Source organism: Anabrus simplex, chromosome 3 (assembly GCF_040414725.1).
Source record: "Anabrus simplex isolate iqAnaSimp1 chromosome 3, ASM4041472v1, whole genome shotgun sequence".
NCBI lineage: Eukaryota > Metazoa > Arthropoda > Insecta > Orthoptera > Tettigoniidae > Anabrus > Anabrus simplex.
Window position 1 is genome coordinate 284,343,772 of NC_090267.1, and position 14,029 is coordinate 284,357,800.

A 14,029-nucleotide genomic window follows, 5' to 3' on the forward strand; every position below is an offset into this window, starting at 1 on the left:
GAGGGATCTCCCCTGTACCCCTCTTCTTGGTCTCGCACAGACCAAGTATGGCTATATCTTTTTCTATCATGAAGTCAACCAGTTCTTCTGTCTTTCCCATCAGTGTCAGTACATTAACTGTTGCAATTTTGATGTAGTTTGGTGCTGGTTGCCCATTTTTCACAGTTCCCCCAGCACCTGAAGAGCTGCGCGTCGCTTTTAGCAGGGGACGCCCTAACCTTTTCCGAGGCACCATATTTGCTTTGTCCATATAGGCTATTGTTACGATGGGCTCGCCACACCCAAAGGCATTTTATACCTACTACCAGGTTCAAAATTAGGCCGCCCCTAACATGGAGACAGACGCCTTTCGTAGCCGCTCCTCTGGAGTACAGGCGCTACGGGTATGCCCCTTCCGCCATCCCCGCCGTACCGAAGTCCACCTTCTCCGCCGTAGATGCCGTTGAGGTCTTCACTCGTAACCCTGAGCTGGGACCCATACCAGATGTTACACACCGGGTCAGTGTGCTCTGGGACTCACATAGGCAGGGGCGCCACTCCCTGGGTAGGGCTGCCTCCGAAGAGGGTCCCTACCTGAACATCTGAAAACCTATTTTATTCACAGGATGGAACAGACTAGGCTACAGGCTACAACTGTCACATTTTCAAGCGAGGATTGTAGATTCCTAAGAAAAAATAATAAAAATAAAATAAAATTCAACGGTATTTAGATAGATAGATAGATAGATTTATGAAAAACTGGCAGAGATGGTGTATTTGGTAGAGAACAACAAAACTGTTGTACACTAACCTCCCTATATACCTGAATTGGCACTTTCAAACTTTGCTGTCTTTCATAGAACCCACCCTGAGAAACTTATCATTTTCAGATGACAGAAGAAATTTTGCTATGGGAACTGAAAGCTATTTCAAGTGGTGATCCAGAGTTCATTTCAACATGGCTCAGATGGTTGAGGCGTTGGCCTTCTGATCCCAACTTTGCAGGTTTGATCCTGGTTCAGTCCAGTGGTATTTTAAGGTGCTAAAATACGTCAGTCTCGTGTTGGTAGATTTACAGGAATGTTAAAGAACTCCTGTGGGACCAAATTCTGGCACCTCGGCATCTTAATAAACCATAAAATTCGTTAGTGGGACGTAAAGCAAATAACATTATTATTAATCATTTCAACAATGGAAAGAACACTGACAGCCTGGAGGACAGTGCAGTACTATGAATGGGGGAAAAGTTGATTTGGTTGTTATATAATGAGTAAGTTCATTCTGACAAAGTCACAATAAAACAAAAAAACAATTACAAAATTAACTGAATTCAAAATGTAACAAGCATATGATTTTCAATAAACTTTTAGATTCCAATAAATTCCCTTCAAAAATCTGAATGCAATAAGAAAAGAATTATGCATTACTCTTCGGAAAAGTTAGTGTAAGTATCTGATTTCCTAATTAGTGAAAAACCACAGCTGGCTAAAGATACAAAATACTGAGAATCCAGTTTGACATTATATGCCTAAGTACATAGCTACCTTACCTTTTGAAATGAGTTCTCATTTTATGTACTAATGGCTGTTGGCATTATTGAACTGGTATGTGGAAGAACAATAATTTTCTTACCTGGTAACTAAAAAGGCAGGATCCTTCACCACTTCAGCACCTACCCTCACATGTCCTTGTTCTATCAGCTGTGTAGCCATTCTGATATTTTCAGCCATTTTATTCCTCAACATGACTACAGGAAGACGACGACGGCAAAAACTGGAGGCTGTGACCTGATCACACAAGGATAGGTCCCACTTTGTGGGAATTAATCCCATTATGTACCTGGGGATGAAATTCATATATACAGTACACGTAAACTGCTTTTATTCTAGACAAGATATAGGCTTATTCTACTTTGTTTCCCTTAATTATTAATGTATACAAGTTGCTACCCTTATCATATACCGGCTATTATTATGGTGGTGTCGACATTCCCAGACACATTTTATAACGTACTGCCAGGTGTAACTTTAGGCTACTCCTCAGGAGTACAGATGCCTTTTGAAACTGCTTCTCTGAAGTACAGACGTTGCTGACAGAAGAAAGTTCTTACGTTTTATCTGCCATTGGGACTTAGGTCCACCTCCGCCATCTAAACTGTTGACCATGTTCTCCTTTCTGGTGAATTCACGTGTCATTTTCTACACAAAGGCTTCACCTGGACTCAGCACATCATGAAGGTGAGCATAATCAACCTTATGACCCTGAGAGGAAAAGCAGAAGAAGTTGTAAATTTTACGGAATAAGAGGAGACAGAGATGATGAGGTCGAGAAAAGTTAAATGGAAGGGGAAAGGAGAGAAGAGAATGAACAAAGGATATACACTATACTGGAATGGTGGCAGAGAGGCAAGAAATGGAGTGGGCCTGATAATCTCAAAACAGCTGGAGGAGTATGTGGATATGATAGAGTACATCAGCAACAGGATAATGAAAATTAGACTGACAATGAAGAACAAAGTGAAGGACTTCATACAAGTGTACACACCACAGACAGGGAACAAAGAGGAGGATATTGAGGAATTCTAGGAGAAACTAGAAAAGGAGATACCTGATGTGGAAGTGATTATCATGGAAGACTTAAATGCACAAGTGGGAAATGAAAGACATGGAAAGGAAGAAGAAATCAGACTGTATGGATATGGGAAAAGGAATGAAAAAGAAAAGAAACTAGTTGAATTTTGTGAGAGGAATGGAATGATTGTGGGCAACACATGGTTTCGGATGAAAAACAGCAGGAAAAGTACAGGATATGGCTGGGGTGACAGAAGAATAAAATTAGTAATTGATTACTTTCTGGTGAAAAGGACAAATCGCAGACAGTTGATCAATGTAACAGCTTTACTAGGAGAAGCATTCGATGGTGATCATACAGTTGTGATAGCAAAACTGAGAGTGGAGAAAATGGAAAAATTAAAGGAGATAAGAGATAGTAAAATACTGTAAAAGCATGGATATTAAAGGATAAGAATGTACAGGAAGAATTTCTGGAGATACGGCACAACAAATTCCAGTTACTGAAATAAGAAATGTGGAAGATGAATACTCCAACTTCAAAAGGGCATTTGTAAGTGGGGTAGAGAGGGCCTGTGGTAGAACATCGACATCGATGAGTGAAAGAAAAGGAGACACCGTGGTAGAATGAGAAGGTGAAAGAAGCAGTGAAAGAGAAGAAGAAAGCATGGCAACAGCAAAAAAGAGATAAGAAAAAGAATAACGCAAAAGGAAGTATCTTGATAATAAAAGGAAATGTAAGAAATTAGTAAGAGGAGAAAGGTTGGGAAGAATTTACACAAAAGATGGAAACAGATGGAGCTAGCAGTAAGAGGATGCTGCATGGAATTATACAAAGTAATAGAAAAGAAAGAGTATATATAAAGCTGATGAAAGAGAAAGGTGAAGATGAAGAGGAAGCAGCATCATAAAAAGTAACCACAATGGGATACAACTTGGAAACGGTATCACTGCTTCCATCTGCTGACAAAGAAATTGGACCATTCTGTAAACAAGTAAAAAAATATTGTAAAGAAAGAAATAGAATTAATTTAATAGATATATAAACCAAACCAAACCCCATGGCACTACAGCCCTTGAAGGGCCTTGGCCTACTAAGCGACCACGGCTCAGTCCGAAGGCTTGCAGATTACAAGGTGTTGTGTGGTCAGCACGACGAATCCTCTCGGCCGTTATTCTTGGCTTTCTAGACCGGGGCCGCTATCTCACTGTCAGATAGCTCCTCAATTCTAATCACGTAGGCTGAGTGGACCTCGGAACCAGCCCTCAGGTCCAGGTAAAAATCCCTGACCTGGCCGGGAATTGAACCTGGGGCCTCCGGGTAAGAGGCAGGCATTACCCCCACCACGGGGCCGGCGACTTAATAGATATATACTACCAGATATTGTAACAGGAGTTGAATCATGGCAAGAGAAATGATATAATGGACGCATACATTTTCTCATGGAACTGGAGTGTGTAACATTCATATAGGATAGGAATGGTAGGAGGGGGAGCATTCATTCTGGTGAACGAAGAATTTGTAAGGTATGAAAAAGTTAAAGATGACAAACATGAAATTCTAGGTGTAAGGCTCATCTCTAAAGATAATAGGGAACTTGATGTCTTTGGAGAGTACAGACCGGGAAAGGGTAGCGCTGACACTGATTCAGAATTATTTGATAAGATAATCAGCTATGTGGGAAACGATATGGAAAGGAACGTGATTGTAACGGGTGATCTCAATTTACAGTTAAGAGAGAACATGTATGGATGGGGATGCCTACTGAAAAGGAATGTACCAAAATCATTAATTAACAAGATAAAAATGTTTTATCATGAGAGTAAAAGCAGTGTACAAATGGGGAGTGGTGACTGAAACATTTTATACAAAAAAAAAGGTCTCAAGCAAGGAAGTGCACTGTCGCCATTATTGTTTATTATACTGATGGATGAAATCATAAAACGTGTAAAACAGAGTATCAGTAATGAAGAAGTGAATGCTTTGGTATTCGCAGCTGATGTGGTGATTTGGGGAAAGGGAGAAAAGGAAGTACAAAAGAGACTGAACATTTGGAATGAAAATCTGGAGTTTGGAATGGTAATTAGTAAAAATAAAACTGTAGTCATGCACTGTGGAAAAGAGAAAAAGAGAGGCCAAGTGAACATAGATGGAGAACGGCTAGAGAATGTAGAACAGTTTACATATCTGGGTAGCATTATTAATGGAAATAATGAAATCAACCCTGAAATTAATAACAGACTAAGTAAAGGTACAACATTTTATCATTAAGTCAGAGAGCTTTTATGGGATGACAAAGTACCCAAGAGAACGAAATTAACATTATATAAACAGTATTTCATGTAACAAAACGGACTAGAAACGCTGGTAACTAATAAGAGACAAAATAGTAAGATCCAAACAGTAGAAATGAAATTTTTAAGAACATCGGTTAAAAAGACAAGAAGAGATAGAATTCAAAATATTAAAATCAGGGAAAAGATAAATATAGAACCGTTAGTACAGAACATACAGAAAGCAAGACTCAGATTGTTCGGACATGTAAAAAGAATGGAAAAGGAACGGGTAGCAAGAAGGAACTTTGAAAGAGAAGTTAAGGGTAAGAGACCAGTTGGAAGACCGACAAGAAGGTGGATGGATCAGATTTGGAAGGACATTAGAGAAGCTGGATTGGATGTGGAAGAAGTAATTGAACAGGAAAAGTGGAAGGATAGAAAGGAGTGGAGGAGGCTTGAAGAGGCTTGTTAACTACATCCGAGCGACTGGAGTGGAACACTGATGATGATGATGATGATCTCAATTTACCAAATGTCAGTTGAGAAGGTAATGCAAATGACAGGAAGCATGACCAACAAATAGTAAATAAGTTAATATGGGAAGGACACCTGATCCAGAAAATGATGGAACCAACTAAGGGGAAGAATATTCTGGACATGGTGCTCGTAAAACTAGAAGAGCTCTATAGAGAAACGGAAGTAATAGATGGTACTAGTGATCACGAAGCTGTTTTTGTTGTAGTTAAAAAGAAATGTGATAGAAAGGATGGTCTTAAAAGTAGGACTATTAAGCAGTACCATATGCCTGATAAAACAGACATGAGAGAGTTTTTTAAAAGTAACTATGATCGTTGGAAAACAGTAAATAAAAATGTAAACAGACTCTGGGAGGGGTTTAAAGCAATTGTTGAGGAGGGGAGTGTTTATGTGAGGATCTTCAAAAGGCAGAAGTATTCAGTCAGCAGCATGTAAAGATTGTTGGTTACAAGGATAAGGTCCAGTTAGAGGAGGTGACTAATACTAAAGAAGTATTAAAATTTACATATGATAACAATGACATTTACAATAAGATACAAAAGTTTAAAAGTAGAAAATCATCTGGAATTGATAAGATTTCTGGAGATATACTAAAGACAATGGGTTGGGATATAGTATCATATCTGAAGTACTCATTTGTTTATTGTTTGCATGAAGGAGGTATACCAAATGAATGGAGAGTTGCTATAGTAGCCCCTGTGTATAAAGGGATGGGTGACAGACATGAAGCTGAAAATGACAGGCCAGTCAGTTTGACATGCATTGCATGTAAGCTTTGGGAAAGCATTCTTTCTGATTATATTAGACAAGATTGTGGAATTAATAACTGGTTCGAAAGAAAGCGGTTCGGGTTTAGGAAAGGTTATTCTGCTGAATCTCAACTTGTAGGATTCCAGCAAGATATAGCAGATATCTTGGATTCAGATCAAATGGACTGTATAGCGATTGTCTAAGGCATTTGAAAGGGTGGATCATGGGAGACTACCAGCAAAAATGAGTGCAAATGAAATTGACAAAAGGGTGAATGAATGGGTGGCTATATTTCTAAAAAATAGAACTCAGAGAATTAGAGTAGGCCAATCATTATCTGATCCTGTAATCATTAAGAGGGGGATTCCTGAACAAGCAGCAGTACCAAGTTCTGATACAAGGTGCCTCTTGGTGTATGTTTCAACTATTAGTCTGCCAACTGGTGTCCTCGTAAGAGCACGTGTTCTCCTTACACTGCATTCTTGTGCTTCAGCAAATTTTGCAAGGAGCAAAGAATGCACATTAACATCCTGAGATGTGGAAAAACAAGAACAGGGACTAGTTACTGCATCATGACAAAGCACCCATATACACCTTACACATTGTGAGGGGCTTCCTTAAAAAAACACTCTAGCACTACACCACTTGCCTGATTTGGTTCCCTACTACTTGCTCCTCTTTTCTAAAATGAAACTCTGGTTGAAAGGTCAGCATCTTGACTGTATCAGAGAGGTCTGACTTCCTTGAGAGCTTCCAAAGATAGCAAGATCACTGAACGAAGTGCATGCAAGCCCAAGGCTACTACTTTGAAGGTAATGGCTTAAATTACGTGTTAACATTAATATTTTTATAAGCAAATTTGGGTAGCACCTTGTATTTATCAGGGTACGGTACCATACAACATTATTCATTTGTTCTAGAATACTCACAGCTTTTCGAGCAGCTGGGCACTTGATTCTGACCTGAAAGGATCTTGTTGTTCTAGCTCCTTTATTTTACGAGCCAGTTCTCTAATCTGTCGGGACAGTTTGTTGTACCTGTTAAATTTAATAGTTTTAGAATGCTTTGTTTCAGAGAGTTATGAGATTATTAAATTATCTCTAAATTTCTAATCCATGACACAAAATAACACAATATACCTTTGTAATATTATTTGGAGAGTCATTCAATATAAATTAGGATTTAGATTTAGGGATATTCATAACCTACAACATTACAATGACAAAATGTCAATTAAACACAAAAGTACTTATTGACTGATAAATAAATACTTTCTGGTCATATATTTTCACCTCTTTATTATGTCAAATGTTTTCAAATTAAATGATTTACAATTCAAATAATAATAATAATAATAATAATAATAATAATAATAATAATAATAATAATAATAATAATAATAATAATAATAATAATAATAATAATAATAATAAGTCGGCTACAAAATTTTCTCTGCATGCCTGTTGAAAAGAATACAAGAACAACTAGAGCATAACATTGGTGAATATCAATTTGGGTTCCACCCTCACAGATCATGCACTGAACAGATCTTCAACCTCAAAACCGCTCTAAAATTCAGGGCCCTCAGAAACCTTCCAATCATCTGTACCTTTGTAGATTTCAAGAAGGCTTATGATTCAGTTGATCGTCAATCTCTGTTCAGCATCCTGAAAGAACAGGGACTAGACTCCAAAACGCTAAACTTGACCAAACAGACCCTCACTGACACGAAGTCAAGAGTGAAATTCATGGGAGAAATCTCAGACGAATTCCTGATAAAAACTGGTGTCCGGCAAGGAGATGGACTATCACCCCTCCTCTTCAACCTCGTACTAGATAAGGTGATGAGGGAATGGGAAAACGAACTGAAAGCACAAAATAGCTGGAACCCAGTAAACATCGGGACACAAAAAAACAAGCTTGAAATTTCATGCTTAGCCTTCGCGGATGACCTGGCCCTTTTGTCCAGCGATGAAGTCACAGCAATAAAGCAAGTTGAAATTCTCCAAGAATGTGCCAGAAAGGTCGGACTTCATATCTCCTTCCTGAAAACTGAATTTTTCTGTGCAAAACTAGACATCCATAGTCTCAATACAAAATACGGACAAATCAACAGAGTCCTTCACTTCAAATACCTGGGCGAAATCCTCGAACCAACCGGACAAGAGAAAATAGCCCAAAACAACCGTGTCCAAAAACTCAGAAGAGCTTATGGGAGAACAAGAGAAATCTACAACAAAAAACGTATGTCTCTCCACATTAAGATTAAACATTACAATACTGTAATCAAACCGGAGGCTTTATATGCAGGGGAAACTCTAACGCTTCATAGAAAGGGCGAACTGGAAAATATCCTAAAAGAAGAGCGAAAAATCATGAGGAAAATTTTAGGACCAAGACACACGGGAGAAGGGTACTGCCTCCAAACCTGGAAATCCACAGAAAAATTATCTAATATTGCGGCAGACCTCAGGAAAAAAAGGCTAAAATTTTATGGACATGTTAAGAGGCTTCCAGAAACTAGACTAACCCACCAAGTTCTTGAAAGAGTTGACAAACTGAAGAATTTTCCTTGGATACAACAAACAAAAGCAGACATGTCTCTGTGAAGACATTTTGAATCGAAATATATATAGAAAGAAAATTGACAATTGGGAAGTTACTCCAGAGAATGAAGTACCAAAAAGAGCAGGTACCAAGTGGACAGAAGAAAGGAAAAGGATCTTTAGTCAACAAATGAAAGCATCCTGGATCCTCCGCAAACGAAATCATAAATAAAGCTTCGTGTGTTCCGAAAGGGACCATTCACGCGTCGTAATAATAATAATAATAATAATAATAATAATAATAATAATAATAATAATAATAATAATAATAATAATCGAATGGTCTCAGCTACCGTGTGCAGGCATTTTAATTTGATGCTATCTAGGCATCAATTTTAAGGTTTCATTTTACTCTACACGTAGAGTAAACCAGACCTCTGTTGGGTGAGCTATGGCTGAGTTTTAAATTAAGTTTGACAGGTAACACCAAATGTGATACCACAATCTTTTACACACGAACATTGCACAATATCAAGTGTTGACTGGCCTTTTTACTGCCGTTCAAAAGTCCAACTATTTCTGCCAAGTTTGAACCACCCTTCTGTAGTGTCCAGGTTTCAGAGGTATAAAATTCAACAATGTAGCAATCTTAGTAATATGTGGAGAGTAAAGTTATTAATACAAAGTAATGAAGCATTCCTGCATAAACACAGCCTTGGGTAGCACTATGCAGCACTTCATTTCTGCAGCACATTTACCATCATCAGAGATCTTCTGACCAAACTAGGTGAATTTACCTATTAAATATTCTCCCCATAAATATTTAACTAAAGCTTAGAGGTGAATGTAAAGATTTGGAGCAATGATCTTAATACCATACCACTACATGTTCTTAAAAATTCTTCTAACTAGTGTATAATTTTTATTCAAGTAGAATGAGCCCAGTATTATAGCTTAAATTCAGTGGTTTTATGTGTTCCAGAATGCCAACAGTTACTTCTACAATTGTTGCTAGTTCTACTTTACAAGCTCTGCCAGACTAATGAACTGAAAATACAAGATCTTTTTTTCCATAAAAATGGAAAATAGTTTCACATCGTGAGTTCTGCCAGTCAATAGAATAACAATGTCTATTTAGAAGTGTAATGAACCATAAATGGGCAAATTTTGGAGTTAGTTATTTCTGCTGGATTTTTTATATTTTTTATTTAGCTAATATATTTACAACCCATGTTTCACTTACAGGTATATCATGGGATATTTACAGTTATGATAACAACATATAGATAAATTACTGAAGTGAGTAGAAGATTTTCTTGAGCAATTCTGTTACTTCGACAGGGTTCCAGTGGTATTTCACAATCATTGGCAGGGATGTTGATCATGGCACAGCTCTCAAGTACGTAGTGCATTCAGTCAACAGGTGTCGAGCAGTCTGGAGGTTTTTCCGGGCAGCTGCAGAGTGGTGAATCCACTATGTTCTTTTATGGAGATAGGATTTAAAGCGATCATGATTTGTAATAAACTGGGTGGTTATGAAGTTGGGCCAGTGAGATGAGGACAGTCTGTGTGGTATATTAGGATTGAATAATTTTGTATGGAAGGAATCTTTGGAGCTGGTATATATGGAGTTCCAAATTGTTATATAGTATTCAGTTAATACTTGTTTGGCATGAATTAGAGGTGGTGATTTGTAGTCTATTGTACATTTATAGATGGCAGCAATCTTAGCAAGATAGTCAGCTCTCTCGTTCCCCTGAAGTCCTGTGTGTCCTTTAATCCAGTGAAGAGTAATCTTTTTCATTTTGTTGAGGGTAACAAGTTTGTCTCTGATTTGAGTAACGAGAAGATGGGTAGTTTTCTTAACAGCTACGGCAAAAATTGCTTCTTTTGAGTCAACATGAATAGCACAAGTTGAAGTACAGATTTTATGTAGTTCTATCCATTCCACAGCTTTTTATTCCAATGAAGATTTGCTTCGAGTTTTTCTTGACTACCATTCCTGCTTGTAAGATGCTAATTAATTATTTAACCACCTATTCAATACATTATATTAAATGTATTTGTATAGTATCTTCAACACAGAACCATAATGATATTTATCACTTGCAATACCATTCCTGCTCCGATATGGTTTTGCGTTTTCGATCCATCTGTGAAGATAAGGACGCCTGCTTCATCTACATCTGAAGTATTTAGGTTTATATGATTCTCTCTAGGATGGTTTCTTCTTGATCATGTTTGGATTTCAGTTTCATTCAGTGAAGGAACTACCGCGTTATTGGGTTGACCTCTGGAGATGGCTTTGATGTCGTTATGTAAAAGGATGGATGCATCTATAGGCATTGTGCAGGCTATAGCTTGCAAAGCATTGCTGGAGACTGTTCTGTATGCCTTTGTTGCAAATATCGGAAAATATCTTTGTATTTGTTGCAATTTCATTTTGGCTCTTTTTGATATGGAGATGCTCCATACTTCTGCGGCATACAAAATGACGGGTAGAATAGCATAACATGCTATTCTGCTCGATTGAGGATTACACTCAGGGATACAAATTTTTTTGTTCCATGAAAATGGAATTCTGCCAGCTAATAGAAAAACACTATGAATCCAGTGGTGTAATGAATAATAAACAGCCAATTTTGGAGTTAGTGACGTGCTGGACTGAGGACTACATACACATGTCAAAAAACTAATTAATGTCAGATATCACAGTATTTGTTCCATCCTGATCAGGAGCTAGAAGGATTCTGGCAAGGTTGCCCATGAAGAAGTTCACAGCATCTCCACTATTAGCACCACTCCTTTAATGAAAAACAAAAAGCGATTACAATCGATTCAACTGCCAGATTCAGGACTGATGTGACACAGCCAGTTGAAGTTAACAAAAGAAAAAGGAATAATTACATTTCATATATCCCTTACTACCTTAACAAATATCACTTAAAGATCCTTGAAGTTGTGGGACTCATGGTTGTAGCCCGAAGCACATTTACATCTTTCTTTGTAGACTTCAAACAACTCAGAATTAACAAAAATGCCCAAAGCACATTTACATCTTTCTTTGTAGACTTCAAACAACTCAGAAATAACAAAAATGTCATCTATGCTCTTGCCCTCACAGTAACGAAGGGATCCATCAAGATATCAAGGCAACAGTTTCACAGCAAAAAATAAGTAAAAAATCACTTAACCAATAGCATGACATAGATCCAACACTATCTACACACAAGCTGGACATTTAGGCTAGTTTAATGGATCCCGCTCACATTATACAGGCACTTAGTTAGGAGTGAAATAAATCACTGACGTCAATCACAAACAGTTCTCTTTTTCTTTGTTCCCTTTTTTTTGGGAGGGGGAGGAGGAGGGGGAAGTAGGTACTAACCAGATAACTACACTAGGTCTACCTTACTTAGTGAAAAAGCCCGCCTGGTGGCCATGATTGTTAAGGCGTCAAGTATATATAGTTTGACACCGTGGTTAGCCGATTTGAGTCCCATTGGTCAAAACATTTTCACCATCAGAATGTTGGCCAGCTGGGTAGGAGAGCTGGTGATATACAATTTATAATCACTAGATTGCATGTCAAAAGCCTGGATTCAATCCCAAACCTCTCCACAATGTTCATGCAGAGTGTGAGCGTATGACACTTCTGATGCACAGGTCGCTCACGCGTGTCAAATAGAAAGACCTGTGAAAGGCGACCTCGGACACTCCCGGCACCAAAATAAATAAATAAATAAATAAATAAATAAATAAATAAATAAATAAATACTGAAAAGTGTAAATACTGCTTGAGCTGCATGTACTATAAATTCAGGAGATCTGTAGATTTCTGACAAAGATTCTCTAACAAGGAATATTCATGAAGTGTTTGGCGGGTATTTATCTAATCTTTAGTAAATATGCATAAATGATCAAACTGATGGCAGTGATGCAAGTTTACTCGTTCACTACAGATAAGCAGTTAGAGAATCCATGCATGCAGCAGCATACTGTCGAGGCAATGCGTTAGAACACTATTCTGCCTGAATCCATGGTGGTTGTTTGTGTTTGTGAATTCCGAATGTGCACCTTTAGCTAAGTGCGTAAAGAAAACGGATACTAACATGTTACAGCATATGAATGCATAGTTCATGGCATCTTATATTGCAAAAAATAACAGACCCTACACTGATTTTGAAGGTCTGGTTGCACTGTAAAGCAAGCTGAATGTTACTGATTCAGAGAAGCATGTGAATGATAAACAATGCAGAGAATTTATTTCAGACATTGCCTCAGATCTTCGTGAAGATTTGATACGTGAAATTAAGGAAAGTTCATATGTCAGCATCTTATTCTATGGATCAACAGATATACACCTGATGATGAGAAGCTGATACTTTACATTCATTTTTTAAATGACAGTAAGGTGAAGGAGACATTTTTTTTCTACTGTGTCACTGGAGGACGCAGCATGTGACGGCTATATGGAAGTTCTAGAAAATGAATTGCTTCAGTTAGGACTTGGGGAACTTTCAGCGGTACAAAACTAATAGGTATAGGGACTGATGGAGGACTATGTATGATTGGTGTCCATAATGGTTTGGTAACAAAAATATCTTTAAAAGATTGAGAACTTAGTCAACGTTCCTTGTGTTGCACATCAACACCAACTCATCTTTCTTCACTTACTGAAAAATGTGAAACCTAAACTCATTGATGAAATTGATTCTACACTCAGGAAACTATAAGCCTATAAGTTTTATCAGCATTCACCAAAACGACATACATACATACATACATACATTTTCATTATAGACCGTTATGCCTTTCAGCGTTCAGTCTGCAAGCCTCACTGAATTTACTAAACGTCGCCACAATCCTCGATTTGCAACTAGTGTTGTGGCCTCTTTAGTTCTATATCTCTTATCTTTAAATCGTTAGAAACCAAGTCTAACCATCGTCAACTTGGTCTACCTCTACTTCTCTTACCCTCCATAGCAGAGTCCATTATTCTCCTAGGTAACCTATCCTCCTCCATTCGCCTCACATGACCCCACCACCGAAGCCGGTTTATGCGTACAGCTTCATCCATCGAGTTCATTCCTAAATTAGCCTTTATCTCCTCATTCCGAGTACCCTCCTGCCATTGTTTCGACCTGTTTTTACCAGCAATCATTCTTGCTACTTTCATGCCTGTTACTTCTAACTTGTGAATAAGATATCCTGAGTCCACCCAGCTTTCGCTCCCGTAAAGCAAAGTTGGTCTGAAAGCAGACCGATGTAAAGATAGTTTCATCTGGGAGCTCACTTACTTCTTACAGAACACTGTTGATCGCAACTGCGAGCTCACTGCATTAGCTTTACAACACCTTGATTCAATCT

General features: G+C 38.0%; 1 protein-coding gene across 2 annotated transcripts in view; it reads right to left on the reverse strand.

Moving 5' to 3' along the window:
• LOC136866265 (U3 small nucleolar ribonucleoprotein protein IMP3) overlaps positions 1-14,029 on the reverse strand; it is a 68,644-nt gene that overhangs the window by 28,958 nt on the left and 25,657 nt on the right. The window contains exons 2-3 of one of the 2 annotated variants that reach the window (XM_067143073.2): positions 7,043-7,150; positions 1,612-1,818 (exon numbers count right to left, since the gene is read on the reverse strand). In XM_067143073.2, coding sequence (XP_066999174.1) covers positions 1,612-1,818; positions 7,043-7,150 — 315 coding nt within the window. The remainder of the gene's footprint in view (positions 1-1,611; positions 1,819-7,042; positions 7,151-14,029) is intronic. The other variant, XM_067143074.2, reaches the window with a different exon arrangement.